This window comes from Gekko japonicus, unplaced genomic scaffold (genome assembly GCF_001447785.1).
Source record: "Gekko japonicus isolate JY-2015 unplaced genomic scaffold, Gekko_japonicus_V1.1 scaffold626, whole genome shotgun sequence".
Classification (NCBI taxonomy): domain Eukaryota; kingdom Metazoa; phylum Chordata; class Lepidosauria; order Squamata; family Gekkonidae; genus Gekko; species Gekko japonicus.
In genome coordinates, this window is record NW_015170911.1 from 712,138 (window position 1) to 736,246 (window position 24,109).

At 42.1% G+C, this 24,109-nt stretch overlaps 1 protein-coding gene across 5 annotated transcripts in view; it reads right to left on the reverse strand.

Moving 5' to 3' along the window:
* PDLIM5 (PDZ and LIM domain 5) overlaps nt 1–24,109 on the reverse strand; it is a 171,965-nt gene that overhangs the window by 112,912 nt on the left and 34,944 nt on the right. For all 5 annotated transcript variants that reach the window (XM_015418687.1, XM_015418688.1, XM_015418689.1 and 2 more), the window contains exon 3: nt 3,283–3,434. In XM_015418687.1, the coding sequence (XP_015274173.1) occupies nt 3,283–3,434 (152 nt within the window). The remainder of the gene's footprint in view (nt 1–3,282; nt 3,435–24,109) is intronic.

The window sequence follows — 24,109 nt, forward strand, 5'->3', positions numbered from 1 at the left end:
ATCCAGGACATTTTAAATAAATGCATCAGCCAACAATGCTGTGTCCTCTAATTTTTAATTAACTAGCTGCCATTAGTACTATGCTCAAGACTACTTTTCAAAAGTTTAGTACACAGCCTAAGTGTGCTGTGCTATTAACCACAGTAGTAGGAAAATATTTCCTAGGCACTGGTTCTGAGAGAACTCTGTCTAAAGCTTCCGGATCCAAAGAGGATTAGAAACAGATGGGAGAATATGGGATTGGAAACTGGCACAACCTCACAAGATAGCCTTCACTCTTAGACAATGCTAAGATGCCAGCCCTGGAACCAGAGGACAATTTATTTGATCTTTGCTTGCTTAATCCGGTGATAAGCTGCCTCTGCCTCCAGCTGTCAGGTAGCAGACACAAGTGACTCACATCCTGTTTGGGGGCTCACACACTGACTCATTCGCTATCAGCAGAACACTCCAATGATCTTCCATACCAGGCACTAACAACAGCTAAAAACCAGGAGTTCTGATTCTTTCCTCTATAAGCTGTTACAAGTTCATGGCAAGTCTTAAAAAAAAAACCCCACAACTTTCCCTAGGAAATGTATTCCTCTAGCAAATCACGTTAGGAGTCATATGCCAAAAAAAAAAGTAAAATACTTCTTTGTGCTCGGCTGACTTACTCTCATTATCTCTTAACACCAAATGAATAAATAGTCATAGAACAGGAACACCATGCAAGAACCACATTTACAAAAGTAGTAACTTATCTCAATAACATGTTCGCAGCAGGTGGGAGGGGGGAGTGCTGTCAAGTCGCAGCCAATTTATGGCAATCCCGTAGAGTTTTCCAGGTAAGAGATGTCCAGAGGTGGTTTGCCATTGCCTGCCTCTAAGGAAGGCCAACTTTGCTTAGCTTTCAAGAGCCGAGGGGGATCAGGCTCTGCTGGGCTATCCAGGTCAGGGCTTGCAACGGGTACCAGGTGTTAAGGAAGACACATAAAAACAGATACGAGAGACAGCATACTCTGCCACTGTCTATTCTTAGCTACCAACAGGTCTAAGGAAAAGCAGACCTTAGCCTCATTGGTTAATGGTTGTTTGTGTAGTTATGCCAATCGTTTATTTTTGTTACACCCAAAGCAACTGCCCTCCTGGTGCTCCATGGGCTCTTCTCATAGAATCATAGAGCTGGAAGAGATCGCCAGGGTCATCTAGTCCAACCCCCTGCACAATGCTCTGGTTCTGTCCCACTTGTGTTCCCTCCAGCCTCAACCAGCCTCAGAAAGACAAGAGTCTCCTAGGATCTTGCTTTCTGGGTTACCTCATTGCCTGCAGGTGTCCTAGCCTCCTGTCAACTGAGCACCTCCTCCCTGGCCAGCTTCACGAGCTCTACTTTTACCCACCTCTCCAATCCAAGCCCCTTCCCCCCCCTCCTGCTTTTCCCCATCCAGTCCACTTGAGTCAAAACCTATTTCTTTCCTCCTCTCTTATTCCTAGCCCTTCCCTCTATTATCCTGTGCACCTGGCCTAGCTGGTCTCTGCCTCACAAGGATAGCTTCTCCTCACCCGGCTCCCCTAAGTTGGAGGAAGCAGCTGCTGTGCTCTGGTTGCAGTTAAGCTCTCCAAGGGTGTGGCCTTATGACACACTTCCGGTGATGTCAGGGGGTGTGGCATATGCTAATGAGTTATGCTAATGAGTTCCCCTAGCTCTTTTTCTACGAAATGACCCCTGAGTTGGAGGAAGCAGCTGCTGTGCTCTGGTTGCAGTTAAGCTCCCCAAGTGTGAGGCCGCCTCTGCTCCAAGAGCCTTGGTGCCTCTGAACACTCAAGGTAATAGACTCAGGCCCCTGCAGTGCTTCTAAATTGTTCCCACAGGTAACCAAAAACTGTCCTATGGCAGTGAACCCCTGTGGGAACCATGTGGCAGACGTAACATGTAGCTGGGTCCTCAGAATCTACTGTGGAAGCATTTGCTTGGAGCTCAATTGACAATGCAAGACCCTTCCAGTGGACAGATTCTCATTCATTCAAGTTTTTGTACTAGTGACCTTGAGAAAAGAGCAGTGCAGGAACAAACTTGCCTGAAAACCATACCTTTTGAACTGAATACTTTACCTCCCAGTTGTATTGAGAAAAGCTGTGGCCAGGAGGAAAACAGATTTGGGATTATTTATTGGTATTTTTCAGACAAGTGTTACATGTTCCCAGACAATAAGCAAACTTTACCTCCCAGTTGTATTGAGAAAAGGAGGAAAACAGACTTGGGATTATTTATTGGTATTTTCCAGACAAGTGTTACATGCTCCCAGACAATAAGCAAAAACAGACTGTAAGACAGCGGTCCCCAATGTCTATTGATTTTAACTGTAATTATTTATTGTATTTTTAAAGTTTCTGTACATTTGATAGTGATGTACACCGTCCTGAGCCCTTAGGGGGAGGGCAGTTTATAAATAAAATATAATAATAATTAAAACAACAACATATAAAAGTCCTGGTGCATTTAGAAATTCTTAAAACCAAAACGTTTTTAATGTCTTCTTCGAATAAAACAGGGGAGCTGAATCTCCTCGCACAAGCAGAGCTCTCCTGTCTTACTTGCATTTAATTTTAACACTTGCTCGAAGGGAGAATTTTGAAATATGTTGGGAATTTCATAACATGTTTTTGACTAGAAATGGGAGTCCAAATTAAATTTTGAATATCAGCTTTCTTTGGCTCTGCTTTGCTTTCCTCATGGCGACTGCAGTTACACTTTTTGTCGAGAACTGGATCCTACCCACCCAGGCTTAAAATTAAACCTTGATTTGCGCTATCCAGTGGCCCTATAGGGGGAAAAAACCCTTTGAACAAGGAGGGTTTAATTTTTATGCACTAGGTAATAATGTAATGTTAACAATTTCTCTGCTTATGCCACACATACAAGTACCATTTTTTTTCCTTAACAGCTCCAGTAATATCATTTCTTTGATATAAACAAAGAGACAGGATACAAGATTTTGTTATAAGGGAATGTTATTAACACAGCACTAGGTTAGGAAACAGTGAAGTCTTCAGTTTTGCTAATATGGAACTGAAGAAAAACATTCTTTAGGCATTCTTTATGTTCTGACAACACACTGGGGAAATGACTGCTCAACCAGTTTGGTAAACCAAAAATATGAACTGATGGTTTCCCCGGAGTACTAAACTCTCATTACCATCACATCATGTCTGAGGGAAGACTCTAGCAAAGGAAAAAAACATTATGGGGGAAAAGTATCTTTTTCAAAGACAGAACTATAATTTTTTTTGCTAAAGTTGTACCTTTGTAGGTTCATAGTCAGCTTGCCCGAGCAGGTCTTGATCTTGTTCTGGGCTTCCAGATGAGTCATGCCATCCGCACTTATACCATCAATACTAAGAACCACATCACCTATTCCCACGTTTGCATTGGCAGCTTTGCCTCCTTCACTCAACTGCAGGATCACAAAGGCAAAAGATTAAGCATTAGTCATTTCAATTACCTTCCAAGAACCAAAAAACAAAATGGTCTTTGGCACTGTGAACATTGACAACATTACTGTGGACTTATTTTGGTGAACCAGAACCCGCTTTTTGAGATACATAAAACTGAAGCCCATTTGACAAAGTAGGCTATGGCTCAGGAAAGCTTGTGCCACAACAAATTTGTTAGTCTTTGCTGTGCCACAAGAGTATTATTTTGACTGCAGGAGACTCAAACAACTATCTCTCTGAAGTGTGTCCGTCAAGACTTAACAGCACCTGGGCAAGGTTTCAAGCGATGTTCTTACACTTCTTCTCAAAGGTTAAGTCATGTGACCTCACTGGAGAATGGCAGCCACTCCAGTAGACGCTGGAATTCACAGATCCAGCTCCATGCAAATATGGAGGCAGGATGTGTGTGCCTGGTCCATGCCAAGACCAGCTCTCAGCACACACAGGGCAACAACCCAAACCTCAACTAGCTCCATCTCATATCTGCCCATGGAAAAAAACTCATGTTTTGAGAAATGTGAATGCAGAATTCTTCATGCATTGTGGCCCTGGGAGCAACAGCACAACATGCAACAAAACAGATAAAGGGGTCAGAGACATGATAAAATCTGATGCTATAAAATCTGATGCTATAATCAGCATGATACGCTATGCATCCTTGTACTTACTGGTCTCCACAGCAGTTGCGAGCTATAACTGGAAGTTCAAACCATAACATAGCTGAAGACAGTGGACTGGATCTTATCTCCCTCTCACCAAAGCTTCTTCCAACACAAGAAGACTTCCCTCGACAAAGAAAGGCTTTTATCCATCAGAAAGGCTTTTATCCTCCATTGAAGGCTGTCTTATTCCCTTGAGGGAAGCCTCAGCAGAGGAAAATCAGAAGATCTAGTGAAGGGAGGCACAGTTGGATTCTGTCCAATTCTGTGCACAGAAGAGTAGCTTCCCCACCTCCTCCCAACTGAAGCAGCTCAAAATGCCACCTGAAATGTTGCTCCTGGTTGGGAAGGTCTGCTGTGTGTGTGGGGGGGGGGCATCCCCTCCACTTGTGTGTGAGGATCTGTTTAATAGAATCCAACCCAGCATCTTTACTAGTTAGGTATATTACAGCCATCCCAGAAAAAAATAGGTCTGGTAAAATAAATGGTTTGAGAACAACTCAGAGAAAATAAAATGTCTTACCAACAAGGAGAAACACAATACACACCCTAATTTTCAGCGTATGCTTAATTTGTATGCTGCCTCTATTACATATCACAGCTAGCTAAAATCAAGTTTCTAAACATAACTATTTTCTTCATTCTCGGATTATTAATCTAATTGTTTTATTTATACTAGAATGTATCCAATGTTTCCATGAATGCGAGTGTTTATCAGCTTTCCCTGCCTCCAAGAAGCCATCACTGAGGTTGGATGGATCCTCCAGAACCCTTCATGTGGGCCGGGGAGAGTGCCAGTAGAAGTTGCCCTGAGAAAGGACTCAAGTTTGTGAAGCTTGCTCTGCCCACGGAAGAATGACAGAACACAATTCGAGTCCAGTAGCACCTTAAAGACTAACAAGATGAAGGGAGCTTTGACTCTCAAAAACTTATACCCCAAACATCGTGTTGGTCTCTCAAGGTACTACGAGACTTGAACATAGCTCTTCTACTGCAGGCCAACATGGCAACCCTCTGAAACTAATTCCTACCAAGTCCTTCTTGGTGCAGTGGCTAGGTGGGGAGGGCAGGGGAGGCTTGGAGCAGAAGAAACTGATTTTAAAAAACCGTCCTGTACTCGGTTCACGGAAAAACTGCACCCACTCCACGCAGCCAAAAGTACAGCTACGTTTAAATTTTACCTGTATCACATTCTTAAATTTTCTATTCACGGAAAGCAGGAATTGGAATTATAGACAGGGTGAGAAAATAAAAACCTGAGGTTTCCCCACCACATAGAACACCAGACAGTCTGGAAAGCTCATTTAATAGACAGCGAGATGACAGTATTAAATCACATCAACTTGTCGAACTATCACTGGGCTCCTCCCCACATATTTTCCCCTTGTGCTTCTGGAGCCACTTTGGAATCATCAAAGCATAGCTCTTGTAGCACAGAGATGCCAAAAGCATTTTAATGTCTGTTAAACACTTTAAACATGATTAGAATTCTGTATAGACAGAAGCTACTAAAATAGTAATGCTACTGAACCCCCGGTAATTTACCAACAGGAAGCAAAAGCCTGGTTCACACACCTCTGTGTGAACCAGAGTTTACTCACATGACTTTGCATAGAACTATCTGACATGTACAGACCTGGACAAAAAAGAGAGCAAATTCCGAATAAGGCCAGTGTTTCTTGCCTGCAGAAATTTTTTAAAAGCACACTAAAATGATTACTCAACTGCAAATGAATGGATGGCATCACCTTTGAGAATACATATAAAACTGCGAAAGAATATAGAGATGGAAAGAACAGGTTATCCTTTCCACTCAGCCTGCCAAGATGGGATTATTCTCTACTGTTAAATTCTTGAATGCTTCTCTTCTGTCTAGTTTCAAGTGCCTCACAGCATGGGCTTCCATAGCTTTCGCTAAAATTTATTACACTGCCACTACATAGACCTCACTGTTGAGAAATTAATTATCCCTGCCCCATTCACATAAGAGAGCATTCAGACTTTAAAGAGGGAAAAACCTTTCCATTGCTCACATTTCCATCCATTACTTCTAGTCATTAACCCATAATTCACATTCCTGCGATAAGTTATAGAAACCTTGGTTTCTGTTCTTACCCAATATATTTTAAATTCCTGTTTGAATCTAGTATAAAAAGGTAAAGGTTCCCTTGCTCGAAAGCCAGTCAAATCCGACTCTATGGTTGCGGTGCTCATCTCCGTTTCAAAGCCGAAGAGCCAGCGCTGTCCAAAGACGTTTCCGTGGTCATGTGGCCGGCATGACTAAACACCAAGGCGCACGGAACGCTGGTCATGCCGGCCACATGACCACGGAAACATCTTCGGACAGCGCTGGCTCTTTGGCTTTGAAACGGAGATGAGCATCGCAACCCTAGAGTTGGATTCGACTGGCTTTCGAGCAAGGGAACCTTTACCTTTACCTTTATATATTAATTAACATTTCTTTATATAGACTTGTAATAATTAAAAGCTTCTCTCTCATATTCATCTTCATGCAAGGACAGAAGCACATCTGAACACCCAATTAGTTTGGCTTGTGCCGTGTTCACCAGTTTCAGAGACACAATTTTTTTACAATCAGTTCAATCGTTCTACCTGTTTGTGAGTGTTCGACAGGCTGCTTCCCTGTATTCCTTACTACCCACACAGTATAGTGCAGTTGGTTTTTAGCACACGCTGGTTCTCATACAGCCCAATTGAGGTCTGTTACCTCCCCATCTTTGTTTCATAACTGCTATGCTCAGCAGACAATTATTTAAATAGACTCAAGAATCATACAGATCAGATATTACCAAATACTAAGTAACAATAAAATCCTACCCCTGAGTGTTTGGCTAAGTAGTCTTCAGTGACACTAATGGCTGCCAATTGGTTTGAATCGGCAGCATCCTTGCACATGTCCAGTTGAGGGAGAATCTGATGCAAACCAGTTTGGCAGGCATTTGCAGCTGCTCGACACAAACTGAAGAGATAAAGTGATCGGCTCACATCTGACTGCTTCCTTTGAACACAGCAAACAACCATCAAGCATGTTCGAAGCGAAATTTGCAGCAACTGTCAGAGATGTCTGTGTCCAACAGGACACGATGACGTTTCAGAGGCTGATTTCGCACTAGAGCTGCCTCGATGTTGCGCCGCCGTTTGCCCCGATACTATTGGTCAATTGCCCGATTTCCGTTTGCCCCGATTTCCGTTTGCCCCGATACTATTGGTCAACTGCCCGATTTCCTCCACAGTTTCGTGATCCTCAAAAAACAGGATCACGAAACTGCGGGGGGAATCGGGTGAAGTCGCGAGTCAAAATGCAGCCCCACAGCTTCGGGTGCGAAATTGGCCAATAGTATCAGGGCAAACGGCGGCGCAACATCGAGGCAGCTCTAGTGCGAAATCAGTCAGAGTCTCTGTAAAGCAGAATTACTTTGGCATGCTTCCAGTTCATGATATCGCCTTGTTGTGAAGTACAGCTGGCTTGTGGGTATTACAATATTTGCAGAGACACCTACAGTTTTAGGAATGGGATTAGACTGGTCATATATTTGTATTATTTTATACGATTCTACAAGGTGCTATTGGATATTTATTATATTTCTGCATCTATTTTACTTGATATAATTGATGTACCTGTTTTAATTGATGTAATTGTTCATTCACATAAACTGCTTCAAGCTCTTAGCCAAAGAGAAGCAGTATAAAAATAAATACATAATTTGAAAAATCCCTAACCTGAACAGTGACTTCAAAAGATTAAACCAATGCCACAAAGCCCTTGGGTTCCAAACGAAAACAGGTAATAGAAGCCCCATGTTGCCAAGCTGAATGATTTCAGGACAGACATGTGTGTGTGTATATTGCTGCACATTATACTGCAGTTTGGCCACCCCTGGCCTAGAACATCCCTGACAAAGGTTTGTCCAGCTGCTGCTTAAAAACGATAGAGTGAGGTGGCATGCAATATGAAAGACCTTGAGACCTTGGTGAGCCACTGCCAATACTGACTTTAACCGAACAGTGGTCTGATTCATGTGCCCAAAAAATGTAGTAAAAGGTAAAGGTTTCCTTGCTCGAAAGTCAGTCGAATCCGACTCTAGGGTTGCGGTGCTCATCTCCATTTCAAAGCCGAAGAGCCAGCGCTGTCCGAAGACGTTTCTGTGGTCATGTGGCCGGCATGACTAAACACCAAGGCGCACAGAACGCTGTTACCTTCCCACTGAAGTGGTACCTATTTATCTACTTGCAATTTCTTGCTTTCGAACTGCTAAGGTTGGCAGGAGCTGGAACTAGAGATGGGAGCTCACTCCGTCATGCGGCACCCAGGTCTTGAACTGCTGAACTACCGACCTTCCACAGCCTGCAGTTCAGCGTCTTAGTAGTGTTCTGCAAATGCAGTTACACATACAATCCTGGGGCACAGGCTTACAACTAATCAGGGGAGGCCAAACATTTTTGGCATGAAGGCAATCCCTTACTGAATTTAAAACTCCCTCAGATTTGACAGAACATTGTACATAAAATCTGTAGGTAAATCATAAAAACCACACAAATGATATGTTTGCTACTTTTATTTAACTATACCCTATCAATAGAAGAGGTCTACTAACGTGACCTTTCATGCATCAATGCTAAGAAGCTAAACTTTCTAGTCAAGATCACAGTTCTATAAGTGTATCTTCTTACTCAGCCAAGAAATTAGAATGCAAGAAGTGTATTTTGAAATTGGCATGGCATGGCATGGCATGTGTCTGATGGCATTACAGTACAAGCTAATGTCATGTACATTTTCATGCTAGGCTCTTGAGCAGCACCCAATATAACACGCTGACACAAATTATGAACTGTTGAATGCCAAAACCAACAGCACTCCATTTCTGCAACACCTTCCAGCCAACAAGGAAACCAGTTACTTTTCCAACCGATCTGTTCATCTATGATTCATTGGGCATCACTGAAGTCTGAAATAACCTGACTGTTTTAGTCAGAGGAGAGAGTCAACCAGTTTTTACTGTTTAAGTTGTTTGTTACTACGCAACCATTGCATCTTTTTGGAAACAGGTTCACCAAAATATTCTTTTGATTACAGGTGTAAAGTTAAATTATCTTCCTGAGGTTTTTTAATTGGAATACCAACCCCCCCAGTAGGAAATAAAGAGCATCATGAACTAATCTCTATTTTACTTTCTACAGCAAGAAATATAGTTGAGCTGCCCGTTGGAAAAAGCCTTTGCCACCCCACATCGATACTTGGTTAAGTCGTATTTGGTATTATTTGTTATGGCAAAGGTTACCATTGGCACTATTGCAACCATACTCTGAGAAAGCTTATAATAATTTTGTGGCAACCTGGTTCCCTCTAATGTACTTTTTGTCTGAACAGGATATCATTCCGAACAACCCAATTTACACAGATTCAATTTCCTTCTAGTTTTTGCTTGGCTACCTATTTTTTTGTTGTTGTTGTTGAAGGTTGACTGTTTTGATGTTTAATTGGTTTACCTGTATTTGGATGGGCTAGTGTGCGGTTTTTCTTGTATGGGATTCATATAATAAATGAGTAATTTTTTTAAAAAAAGTTTTGTTACTACTCACTTTGGCTCTCAGATTTCTGAGAGAAAGGGAGGCTAATAGGTATTTCAAATAAACAAAATTGATAGGTCAGTCTTCAGTATGCCTCAAATTGATTGGAACCTGTTGTCTGGCTGCATTGGTTCCAAATTCCATTCATAGAATAGAACACAGCTACATTACATATTAAACTTTATCATTTTCTTCTAGTTGAATCTTGCATTCTGTCATTTATAGGACTGGAGAAGTATTCTTTAAAGATACATTACCTCCATTTCAAGGTCTTCCCAAGCAGTATGTTTTTCAGGCATTGCCACTTCCAAGCAACACCAGCAAAATATTCATTAAAATATGCTTCCTTTCCCACTATCAGCAATGACTCAAGGCAGCTTACAAATGACTGTGTAAGCCAAAGCCACGCAAGCATATTAAGACCATTATTACCAAGACATAAAATGTCTCTATGCACAACTCCACTATGAGTACTCACTTGCACAAAGATCACTTTGATTTAGTTCAATTGCCCTCAAAAGACTACTTCATCAGTGAGGCTTCACAGTGCCTTTGGATCTGTATCAGAGAAGAAACCCTCTGCTGGGAGAGTGTGCTGTAGTGGTTAAGTGCTTGGACTCTAATCTGGGAGAACCGGGTTTGATTCCCCACTTGCAGCTGCTGGATGACCTTGGGCAAGTCATAGATCTGGCACAGCTGTTCTTGAAAAAGAGCAGTTTCTGTCAGAGGTCTCTCAGCCCCATCTTCCTCAGAGGGCATCTGTTGTGGGGAGGGGAAGGGAAAGGAGTTTGTAAGCCGCTCTGAGACACCTTTGGGTTGTGAAGGGGGGGGTATAAATCCAATCTCTTCTCTCTCTTCTCTTCTATAGAACAGAGGCTCAGTAATATGTGGAAACTGTGGCAGATCTCATGGACTTCAGCTACAGGACAACTGCAAGAAGGCTCCAGGGAGATCGAAGTTGGCTTACATACAGAATTAAGCTTCGTTGGTCTTAAGGGTTCCACTGGACTCAGACTTTGTTCCCAGGCCCCCTCCGGGCCCTGTAAGATTGCTTGGTTAAGTGCTTGGACTCTAATCTGGGAGAACCGGGTTTGATTCCCCACTTGCAGCTGCTGGATGACCTTGGGCAAGTCATAGTTCTGGCACAGCTGTTCTTGAAAAAGAGCAGTTTCTGTCAGAGGTCTCTCAGCCCCATTTTCCTCAGAGGGCATCTGTTGTGGGGAGGGGAAGGGAAAGGAGTTTGTAAGCCGCTCTGAGACACCTTTGGGTTGTGAAGGGCGGGGTATAAATCCAATCTCTTCTCTCTCTTCTCTTCTATAGAACAGAGGCTCAGTAATACGTGCAAACTGTGGAAGATCTCATGGACTTCAGCTACAGGACAACTGCAAGAAGGCTCCAGGGAGATCGAAGTCGGCCTACATACAGAATTAAGCTTCGTTGGTCTTAAAGGTTCCACTGGACTCAGACTTTGTTCCCAGGCCCCCTCCAGGCCCTGTAAGAAGGTAACTGGAAAAAGGCTGGTCCAGGCTAACCTGACCTCAGAAGCTAAGCAAGGTCGGCCTTGGTTAATATTTGGACGGAAGACTACCAAGGAATACCAGGGTTGCTATGCAGAGGCAGATAATAACAAACCACCTCTGAATGTCTCTTGCCTTGAAAGCCCTATAGGGTCACCATGAGTCAGAGGCACTTTGCACCACCAGAACAGATGGCATGTACTTTTTAAGGTGACATCAAAATATGAACCTGGGATGGGGGTGGAAAGTAAGCATCAAGCCTTGGTGCAAAAAAAGACAGGCCCTCAGTAGTCTTTAAACAAAGACAAAAGTGTGCAGTGAGAAAAGTCATGATACAGTATGCATTTCTGCAGTACTGAGAATTACAGTCCAAGCAGAAATCTCAGAAGCTGCCTCACTGAAGAGCAACACACTAGTTAAGCCTATTAGACATCATTATTGACAATTCTGAGGGGAAAAGCTAACCGAATTTGGCCCGTAGTAATTAATACATCCCAAATACAATTCACATATCTGGGAGTAGTAAAATGTCACACACACACACACACCCAAAAAGTGGTGCCAGAAATCAACATGTTTTCAACATCCAGAACCTGCTTCAAACACCAAAAGCCTAGGTATGCACTTTGCTATGAGGTGGAATTTTTACCCCCCCCCCATTCTGCATATTTAATAAATCTGCATATTTAATAACTTGCATATGTAATAACTTGATTCCGTGTGGTGGAATGTCATCAGGTAATCTCTCTGCAAAGAGGGAGGTGCTCTCGCTCTCCAATATTTTTATTTATTTTACATATAATTAATCCGTACCCTGCCTTTTCCCCCAGTGGTGACTCCATGAGGCTTGCACCATTCCCCCCTCCTCCAATTTATCCTCACAAAAGGTAGGTTAGGCTGAGAATGTGTGAATGGCCCGAGGTCATTGAGCAAGCTTCCACAGCACAAGCGGGGATCTGAATCCTTGGTTCCCAGATACTAGTCCAACTCTCTTAACCACCACACTGGCTTTCATTAACAATGCTTCCCTGGACCAGTGTTTCCTGAAAATACTAAATGAATCATATTTTTTACCATTGAATGGAAGGAAAAATAACCCAGTCACAGATTCAGTTGACTTCTGTGATTTCATATCCCAGTTTGTAACAACAAAATCTATAGGCCTATTGGAAACACTGTCACCTGCACGTTATCCCAAAACGAAAAAGTATTCTGCTACAAAAATTAGAACAATTGCATCCCAGAACATCAATAAAGGGTTTTAGTTAAATTACACTGGCATTAATCATTTGCTGACTTATTTGCTTTTTTAAGAAAATCAGGATTATTCAACATTACACTATTACTAAATAAGGTACTCAGATATTTGGACATAGATTACAATGAAATTCTCACCATTCTATATTTGTTAGTAATAACAACTGGTTTCTATCTTTAAAGGGATAAATTATTCAAGACTGTCTGAATTTAACTTTTAAACACATCAGTCAATATTCCATGTATCATGAAAATACTCGTACATTGAGGCAGTGGACATCCAACCATTTCAGCCTCCTCTGCTCATATTGCCCTACTTAGTGGTCCCTTGGTGCTATAGAATGCACAGCACTCTCCAGCAAATTGGACGCCTATTGAACACCTAGCTGCGCCCATAGAGGAGGCATTCTGGACTCTCATGAATTTGTCTGCCATCCTATTGAAGTGATTTTCATCTGATTCTAAATTGTATGTTTTAATATTAAGAACATAAAAACATAAGAGCTGCCAATGTTGGATCAGGCCAAAGGCCCATCCAGTCCAACACTCTGTCACACAGTGGCCAAAAATACCAGGTGTCATCAGGAGGTCCACCAGTGGGGCCAGGACATTAGAAGCCCTCCCACTGTCGAATCAAGCAATCCTGCTGACTAAGAACATAAGAGACGCCAATGTTGGATCAGGCCAAAGGCCCATCCAGTCCAACACTCTGTGTCACACAGTGGCCAGAAATACCAGATGCCATCAGGAGGTCCAGCAGTGGGGCCAGGACATTAGAAGCCCTCCCACTGTTGACCTCCCCTCGAGCACCAAGAAGACAGAGCATCACTTGCCCCAGAGTCCCTATCTATACCTTGTGGCTAATAGCCACTGATGGACCTCTGCTCCATATACTTATGTAATTCCCTTTTGAAGAAGTCCATGCTTGTAGCCACCACCACTTCCTGTGGCAGTGAATTCCATGTGTTAATCACTCTTTGGGTGAAGAAGTACTTCCTTTTATCCGTTCTAACCCGACCGCTCAGCAATTTCATTGAGTGCCCACGAGTTCTTGTATTGTGAGAAAGGGAGAAAAGTACCTCTTTCTCTACCTGCTCTATCCCATGCATAATCTTATAAACCTCAATCATGTCACCCCTCAGTCGTCATTTCTCCAAGCTAAAGAGCCCTAAGCGCCTTAACCGTTCCTCATAGGGAAAGTGTTCCAACCCTTTTATCATTCGAGTTGCCCTTTTCTGCACTTTTTCCAAAGCTATAATATCCTTTTTAAGGTGTGGTGACCAGAACTGCACACAGTATTCCAAATGAGGTCTCACCATTGATTTATATAGGGGCATTATTATATTGGCTGATCTGTTTTCAATACCCTTCCTAATAATCCCCATTCTTAACTATGATATTTTTTGTAACTGTTGTGACCGCCCTGAGCCCGCTTGCAGGGGAGGGCAGGATACAAATCAAACCGAATAATTTAATTTTAAAAGCAGAGATACCTTACAGCTTTAACAAACACCGAAAACTTATGATGTAAGAGCAAAACATAAATGTGGCTGGTTAGCAAACCTTGATTAAAAGGGACACCTGGGGTGGAATCCAGCCAGATTACTCAGTCTCTCCCAATTCTTGACCTTATTACAGACCCTTTGCCATGCGGATTTTGTTTATGCAAGCCCCCCCCCCCAATTATCTTCAGGATAGCCTTTGTTGGTGGGAAAAGGGCCCCTCCCCCCTTTTTTAAATTAGCTTTAAATTTTATTGCAGTAAAATATGTACAACCGGCACTTTAGAGATATGAAATTTTTTACTAATATGTGTGTGTAAATTTTCCCTGCCTTTCTCTTATTATGTATTCTCAATTGATTTAATTCGACAATGAATTAAAGATTATGTGTTTGATATATTGGAATGTGTGGTACTAAGATTTCTTGGTGAAGAGTCGAACACTAGGTGTGTAGTTAAGTCTGAATAGTACCTTGTATTATCACTAAAAAGTAACACTAAAACAATATGTGCTCAAATATAAATAAAACTTCGATTATAGTCTGTCTCTGCACTTCTACCTCCCTAAATCGGGAGGTGGAAGACTGGGGAACTCCCTATCCTCGGTTTCAAAGAAACCTCCCCAGCAATTTGTCCAGAGAAGAGACTACAATATGTGAAGTTAGTAAATCAAGCAAAATTCCCCCCCCCAACTCCATTTGAAAGATATATAAACAAGAAATGTAAAAACAGCAACGTTATAAAAAGTTAAATATCTGGAAATTCATGAGGTGATTCATGCATAACATTAACATGGAAGAACTAGTTTTGATAATTTCCATTTTAATGATATAGGCTTTTTGGGACCTTAGCAAAGCCTCTTTTAAAGAGTAATACTAAAAAATAAAACAGTGTGGATGCCTTTTCCGGCATTCAAATACCTACTAAATACAACGTTAAACAAAACTTAGGCTCAGGGGTAAGAAGCAAAACAGTCAGGTTCCGATGGCAGTCACAAATTTCTTTATGGCTGGGAGTTCGTTCTCCATTTCTTCCATATCTGTTCCGTGCACTCAATGTTGCTTGAAAGCACTGTGAAGCTATCGTTGGGCTTAGTAGCTGGCAATGAGTCAGTTCCATGGAGATTAATGATGGATTAGGCTTCGGCCACAGTCTTGATGGTCGTTGTATTAGAAAGTCAGTTCTCCGTGTCCTGTGTGTCTGATGTTGTGGGCGGCGTAGTGGCATCGTTTGTTCGTTTGATTGGTAAACTCCATGGTCGGACTGATATTGAGGTAAGTTAACAGCTTCACGCCCTCTTCATTGTCAGAAATTCTGTGCGTCTTTCCTTTGAATGTGAATTGCAAGATAAGAGGTGTAATCCAGGAATATTTAAGGTCTGCTTCTCTTAGAATGCTGGTGGTCTGTTTCATTTCACGTCGCTTCTGCAGAGCCTCTCGGGGAAGGTCCGGATAAACTTCAATTTTTTGATTAAGATAGTCCAAGTGACCATTTCTCCGTGCATGCGACAGGATTTTTTTCCGGAATCTACCATCCATGAGGGTGATCATCACGTCTCGTGAAGGTCTTGTTTTTAGTAGGGTGGTAGGTCCTAGTCGAAAGGCTTTTGTAATTAATGGAGACTGATCTCCTTCGGTGCCCACCACTTGCGCAAGCCATGTTGAGAGGTGGAATGCTAAATCTCCATTTTTCTCTATATTTTCTCCCAACCCTCTCAGTTTTAAATTGTTCTGCCGCAGAGTCAGGTCTAGCTTCATGGTTTTTTCAGCTAAAATTTCCTCAGCCTGTTGCATTTGCTGGATACTGTTATGGTTAGTTATGCTATTCTGAATGGCCATTTCCGCAGTATGGTTAGTTTCTTTTATATTTTTTTCGGCATTTTCTAGGCGATCGTATAAGGGTTTAAACATTGAATTAACATGTGTGGAAAATGTTTGCTCCATTGTCATCAGCGCCTCTTTTAAATCGGCTGTGGTAATGGGCGCGATTTTATCGGCCTCGGAGATGACGGTCGCCATTTTGTCGGGTGTTCGATCGTCAGGGCTCAAATTTGTAATCGTAGCTGGGGATTCTAACCTGTTTTTATCTTTTTTCAGTTTTTTCACTGAGGGTTGGGTAGACTTCAAGGTTTCTTTCTCCATATATTTTGTGTTGTTCTGTTGCCGTTATGTTTGATATCGGAGTTGAATGGGGATCGGGTTCAGCGGAGCTTACGGTTTAGGCAGCCATCTCTCCCTCCTCCCTTTTTTGAAACAGTGGAAAACTAGTTGGATTGCACTGATGTTGCAGAAAATCTCCCACACACCTCAAGCCAAGTTACCGGCAAAAACAAACATGTCTAAAAAGCCTCAGTGGGAAGCACATTTGGATAGTGCAAATGCATTTCACACCGAAGTGTCTGGGGTAAAGGAGAACAAAACATTGCTCCCAAAAGATTTAGTGTGAAATGCATTTGCACTATCTATGATTAAGATTAAGGAACATCTGCACTATACAAAAAATGTCAGCAAGAAATAAACCACACATACAAACCTGAACAAGCCGGGTCTTCAATCAGAGAACCTGGGACCCTTCCTTTCCTTCCTATTTATTCAAGAAGAACTTTACTGGTACATGTGGAGAAGGAAACAGAAAGCACCAGAACACATAGTATCATCTGCCACCTTGTTGACGTAATGGACAGAACAGGAACGTACAGGGCTGCTCCCAATAAATAGCAACTGGCTAACCTTGCCACTTTGTCAGTGAACCAGTGAACCATTCAAATTCAGTTATCTAGCTTGTACTCAGGAAAAATTGACATATATCAACCAAAAGGAGGAAGCAGCAACATCAGCAAATCTGACCACCATCTCACAGTTCACCTTTCCACCATACTCTGTCTCTGGCATCTGCTACACAATTAAAAAACTGGTAGAAGCAATAGTGCCGACACTGAATAGCTCCAGAAATATTTCTAAAAATGGCCTTTAGCTGTCTTGCTGTAGTAGGGCAGGGATCTAAAAGTGCAAAAAACACTTTAGGTGTGTATTTTCTTAGCTACATGAACACATGGCAGTGTTAATGTGAGCTAGCTTATAGTTTTTTAGCCTCCAGCTCACGCATTTTAGTCTTAGGAAGGATGGCTCCAGAGCAAACTAATTTATGCAGTAGCCAAACCTTAATGCCAGTAGCTCACAAAGTAGAATTTTTGCTCACAAGACTCCACAGCTTAGAGGAAGCATTGCACATAGGTATAAATCCCCATATACCAGGGATTTATGACATGCCTAGTCATATGCAGGAGTGCTACCTATGCCATGTAATAAAAAATGTGTGTCTTATATGAAATTAAAATTAAAGTTGCCTCAAAAGGAATGCCTTTTGTTTGTTACATCTTAAGCACCACAAAGCTTTTTGTCATTGCCACTCAACAACTACATCAGATAACAGATTCAAGTCCATTAGCACCTTCAAGGTGAACAAGAGTTGCAAGGCATAAGGTGCTGAGAGTCAGACACAAGTAGAAGTGGAGATCTCCAACTCAAAGGTGCAAATGGACTTGAATCTAGCTGTTCTACTGAAGACCAACACAGCTGCAGTGCTCTCTAAAACCAGATAATAGGAATTTGTATAAAAGCAAAGGGTCTCTCCTGCTAATATTCAAAAACAGGGTTCCATAAAAACTACAAATTCAACTGAAGCCCCTGAAGAAGAAACCATATCAAAACAAACGTAAGGATTTTCTTTGGAATTTTGAAAACACCACTTTTAGAGCAATAAAAACCAGAAGTACTGTCTAGAGGTTTTGGAAGGAATGCTTCAACAGCAGCTTGGTTATAAAAACATTATTTCACAGGAAGGTTTCTCCTCCTATTTGATCTGACAATTGAGATGCCCAGCAGTGCAAAAGCTCATTTCAATATTTTCCAATACATTTGCACAAAACCAAAAGGTTCCAAATTATGTAGCGACATATCACTAGATGGTCAAACTCCACTTTTAAACCCAATTATCACAGGCTTTTTTGCACAGTGTTATCATCTCGGTACTTTATTCATACTGCACAAGTCACCTACCTGGTATAAAGGATATATTCACTAACATAGCTTGCCATTCTGGGAATTAGTGCTGGAAAGCTCCTGGCTTACACTCTGTCTCTTGCTCTGCTCAGAAAATTAATCACTTTCACATTTGCTACAAATCATAATTTGTCATACTATCCCAATCACTGCATCTCTTCCCAGCATCCAATTCAGAAGTCTCTCTCTGCTCAACTGATGCTAACCGATCAGATCTCTTGGAACAGCCTGTCACTCAAGGTTCTCTGGCTCTGTGAAGAATTAACCATTCACAGTCCTTTATCTGTTTACACAGCACTTCTAAGCTTTTAAAAGTGCAGTCCATCACATGTCTCACCCTTTGAGTTAATTGTTTCAGGGGAGGTTCTCACAAGCCTCTCCTGTGCAATGAGTGAAGCAGGTGGGTGCATACTACCGTTCTGTTTAACACCAATAGTTAAACATATTGTGCCAACATATATGCAACATTCAAAATGCATCAACCACCTGTTTCAACAACCTCCATCCTTAAGTGGTTCTGGAGAGAGCATCCGCAATGACATTCTCCTTCCCTTTTATGAGCACGATGTCAAAATTGTAATCCTGTAACTGAAGACTCCATTTTATCAGTTTACAGTTTGTACTCTTCACCTGGTTTAACTAGTGCAACGGTGAATGGTCAGTGCACAGAGTGAATTTCCTTCCCCATAGGTATGGCTTCAAGTTACCTATGGCCCACACTATTGCCAAACATTCCCTCTCAGTCACAGACAAGTGTTGCTCTCTTTCCATCAAATTTCTATTAAGGTAAAGGATGGGATGTTGATTTCCATCCTCCCTAGACTGACTTAACATGGCTCCTATCCCAACATTAGTTGCATCTCTGTAGAAGGGTAAAGTGTTTCACGAAATCAGGAGCCCTTAACACTGGCTCTGAGGTTAGTCCCTTTTTAGGTGTCAGATGCAGTTTGGCATTCTTGTGTCCAAGTCACCTTATCGGGAAAGGATTCCTTTGTGCATTCACACAAAGGAGCAGTGATGGAACTAAATTCAGGAATGAACCTCCTATAATAATCCACAACCCCTATAAATGCTCTGATCTACCTTTTGGCTATGAGTCTAGGCCACTCTTGTATAACTTGCACCTTGCCTGAGTCAGGTTTGATTATTCCACCGCCAAGTGACCTAGGCATTTCACTTGACTCACTGCTATTTGACAGTTTGAGGCTTTTACAGTCAATCCTGCCTCCGTGATTTTCTGAAATACAATTGCCAGATGTTGGAGGTGTTTGTTCCAGGTTTGGTTGAAGATGGTGATGTCATCTATATAGGCAAGAACAAAGTCTTTTAACTCTGTTAACAACTTATCAGCCTATGGAAAGTGGCTGGGGCATTCCTAAGACCAAATGCTAAGGCCATGAACTCAAAGAATCCCTCTCTAGTCACAAAAACTGTTTTGGATAGGTCCTTAGGATCCATGGCCACCTGCCAAAATCCTTTTGTTAGTTCAACCGTGGATGTGGCAGTAAGCCTGCAGGCCTTATTCTACACCTGGAGAGACGTCTCTCTCTCTATCTCTCTGGAAACCCACCACCACCACCTGACCTTTGTAGGAACTGCCCACTGCTTCCCTCCCAAGTTCTGGGGCCTTGCCTCTGTGTTTCCTGCTGCCCAGCGCCTGGTCACCATGGGGACAGTTTACTGCCTTGCACATCCCTCGTGGAATAGCCACTTCCCAACTGCCGGCCTTCCCCCAGCGCTCATTTAAAATAATGTGTCCAAGATGGTGGAGAACTATGTAGTACAGAGAACCACTACGAACATCAAAAGTTATAAAGTATTAATTAAAAAGAAAATGTTCACAAGCATACTTTCAGCACAGCACCAGACTGAGCAAGGAATTAAAAAGAAACGGGTAAAATGTAATTCCTCAGTCCCCTCTGTATACATGCCCTGTCATATGTTAAAAATATAGGACAGATCCCTGAACTTATGTTATAGATCTCTACAGAGTTCCCATTACCTTGAACCTTCCTTCAGCTGATGAATCCACTGCATGGCCAATGGCTGCCTCCTCCAGACCTCAGTTAAGAGTTCTGCCTGCTCTGATGGACTCCGCACAAGAGAGACCTTCCTCCTTGCTCCCCTGAATTTTATCACCTCTCTTTTTCCCACCCACTGACCAGATCAGCAAAGCTTTTCCTGAGCCTCTAGAATTTTCCTTCCTGAAGCCTCTCTAGTATTTAATTCCTCCAAATCTCTGTTCCTTGCTTGGGGAAGGGGGAGAGCTTGACCCACCCATTATCTCTCCTACTAGATCTATTAGCATTTGTATGAAAGTGGGGCTGAGATACATCTGGAAAGCAACTGAACTGACCTCATCCCTTCCTGCCTGCTCTCTGCCCAGAGAGGGAAAAAAACTTTTAAGACACAAAATGAAGATTTTGCTCATTTCAACTCCAAGGAAAAAAGGCATTTCTTCACAGGGGAAATGAACTGTGCAGTCCCCATGGTTTCCTCCAGTTCATCTACCACTGGCATCAGATTAGAGTCTGCCGCTCTTAACCACTACACCAAACTGGACGGGACTGTAACTTTGTTTAACCTTTGATACATCTGGGACTGTAACCTTGCTTAACCTTCGATAGTCAATGCAAAATCTTACTGTATTATCTGATTTCAGAACTAAAATAACTGGTGAGGCCCAAGGAGTTTCTTAATGAACTATAACATCCCTCTCAATACTGGCATTTGGACCAGTTACTTTATAAGGTGGGAGAGCAACAGGACTAGCATCTCTAGTATCAATCTTGTTCTGATCTAACTGGGTTCTCCCCCCATCCACTTTCCTCCCTCAGAGGCAATATTTTCCCTCCGTTTCTCTTTAAACCTTTACTGACTGAGCCACCCTAGTAATGTGTTTTCTTCTTTGATGAAGAACTCTGGCTGTCCCACCCTGTCACAGTACAATATTTTGGCTGTTGGCTCAGCCCAGGAACCTGAGGGGAGCATCATGCATCCTCCCCTTTAACTTAAACAACTTAAATGGCACTTGAGGCATTTTGAAATTCAAAAATAACAAAATATTTTGTTTAACATAGAGGGGAAAGGTCAGTTGAAATCAGGGGTTGAAAATTTCTGAGGTAACTCTTTTGGTTTCCAGAAGGCTGGTATACTCTTTCCAGTACCCAAACTCCTTGTCTTGAAACACCACTATTTGTCTTGAGTTTTAACTGACTCTTAAGGTCTCCAAAGGCAGTTTCTAACCACACCAGATGAGGGATCTCTTCACTCTTCAGAGCTAAGTCTCTGTTTGACTGGGTACGGAAATTCTTCTCTCACTAGATAATCTATCCCCTTTCTTTGGCCAGAATGGGAGTCTTCACCTACTTCCCATGTTGGTTGTTAATATCCAGCAGTCAGATCATGAGGATCTAAGTGACAGCAGGCAAACTGCTGATAACAAGTCCTGACTGGTTCAGACCAGATAAGGTATGAGGTCAGTAATTATGACTCAGCATGAAGCTGACTGGACACTCAAATGTATATAAGTGGACATGTACTGCTCTGTATTTTTCTTCTCTTGGATATGGTGTTTGGCGGAGCAGTTTGTCAGTGGAGTGTATATCTCTCCTTATATATAATTGAATAGTGGGTGCCAAAGTTCTAAAATGCACTCCTTTAGTGTACGGAAGAACCTGCTCTGCAGTGAATGCTGGAGTGCTAGAGCGGCTGGGAAAGTCCTGCTGGCTGGTGGTGCTGGAAAGTTGCTTCAAACGCACTGTGCAACATCCCAAACTTCCTTGACAACTTTCCCCCAATTCTCCCGTCTGTGTTAAACTGTTCTCAATCAGGGCTGAATTCTGAAACTGTCCGTGCTCAACTCTTCTCAGCTAGGGCTGAAATCAGGCTGAATTTGCCTCACCATCCAGTTCAGAAGATTTTCTCTGTTCAGCTGATGCTAATCAATCAGATCTCTTGGAACAGCCTATCACTCATGGCTCTCTGACTCGGTTATGAATGAACCCTTCACAGTCCTTTATCTGTTTATACAGCACTTTTAGAACTTTTAAAAGTGCAGTCCGTCACAGGCCCAATTTTCCTGCAAGTGGAAGCCTCTGGCTTTTTACCGTACTAATTGGATGTTCACAAGGTCTAGCATAGTTTAGTATAGTACTCAGAAATTGCTAAAGATTCTGTAGGAACCTGTCCTCCCTAGCATAAGTTCTTCTGTCAAACAATACTCATCTCCCTATTCCTGAAAAGCAATGTGAACTAGGGAGGGAGAATGAACTATAGATTTGTTTAGATATCACCATGGTAACCTCAGTTACAATCCGCACCTCATGTACACACCCTGTAACACCACCACTGACTCATGCAACCTGGGTGTGGTGTTCCGGGACTACAACTCTAGGACAACACTCAGCTTTCACAGCAAAGTTCCACACACACTGCACTTATTCACCACACATTAGTGAATGTGGGATTTTAATAATGGCATAAACTCACATGTAAAGGGCAGGTAAACTCAAAGTCTTGAAGCTTTTTCATGGTATTCCATAAAATTCACTGATGTGAGGAAACTGAAAGGTGACGTGATATATCTTGCATAAAGAAACGAAGAAAACTTCCAGGTCTACTTATAATCTAGGTTTTTAAAAAATGGGCTAAACTAACAAAACTCTAAACTATGCAAGGTACATTTTTATCTAATGTATAATCTATTCTGCTTTGGTTAGTACTGAGTAGGTAAAAGGAGCTAAGCAAAGCACTGAAGCCTTTATGACAACAGCAATATTTACAGTCTTTATAATAATAATAAGCACACTTTATAATAACTGCAACCCTATTCATTCTGTCATACATTTTTACCCCATCCTTCCCTTCAAGAAACAGAAAGCAGCCAACATGGATCTCTACTGCTCCATTTCGACAACCCTGTGACGCAGATGAAATTGGCCCAAAGTCACTCAATCAGCTTCATGGCGAACTCTGGATTTGAACCTGGAGTTTCCGCAATAACATTCCAATATTCTAATCACTACACCACACTGGTTCTCCTGTATGTGGAAGCTTATTTGCAACCATTATATGGGCTAGGACTTCTTTTTTGGTGAAAGCCAAACTTCCCAACCCCCAATTCTTCAGTTTTTTGGAATCACTGAATACAGTCAGCCTTCAGCATTTCTTTGACAGCATTATTGTTCTTTCAATCTCCTAATGAGTACATCATAAATAATAAACGGCAAAAAAAGGGTTTTGCTTATATGGGTATTTCATAAGCATGGTGTTGGGAAACATGAGGAACAAAGCTTCCTCTGAAAGAATGCTTTTCATACTCTGTAAATTACAATTAAAGCTTCACTAGGCTTTGTCTGGGTAGGTCACAAGGAGGACATGCATGGTGGCTTCAGCAGAAGAAAATTGCACAATTGATGTTTTGTTCTCCAATGGTGTAGGCTCTTAATATTTCATCACCTACATGAAAAATGTCTGTCTATAGGGACAAAGTTCAAACATGCTCTGCTGGTTCAGGAGCATTTGAATCTTGCAATTTATCAGCCGGGTCCCTGATGGGGGAAAAAAAGCATGAGTGTTCCCAAAGTCTACTCACACGGCCTTTCTTCCAGTTTGTCTTTTCAAATGCTACTCTATGACAAAACTTCAGCAAAAAGGTTTTCAACACACATGCCATCTGCAACTCCAAGCTCAAGCGCAAGTCTCAAAATCCAGCTCTGTCAGACCCCTATTGCCTCTGTTCCCCTCACCAGTCAGATCATTCAAAGAACAGAAGCACTGCTTGAAGGAATGTCTTCCATGAAGCAAATCACCAGCACAACAATCCAATGTTAAGCAAAATTATAAGTTTAGGAATCAGGACTTGTTTTCTTCCATCAGAACCCAGGGCAAACCCCCACTGCTATACAATAGCCTTCAGATTCCTCAAGGCCAACCTCCAAAATGAAATGCACAAGCTTCCAAAAATACATTGGCCAATCAGCAAACACTGAAAGAGGGTTCGTGTTCAGGTTCAACTTGTTAAACTGACTGGAGAAAGTAGTGGAGGGAG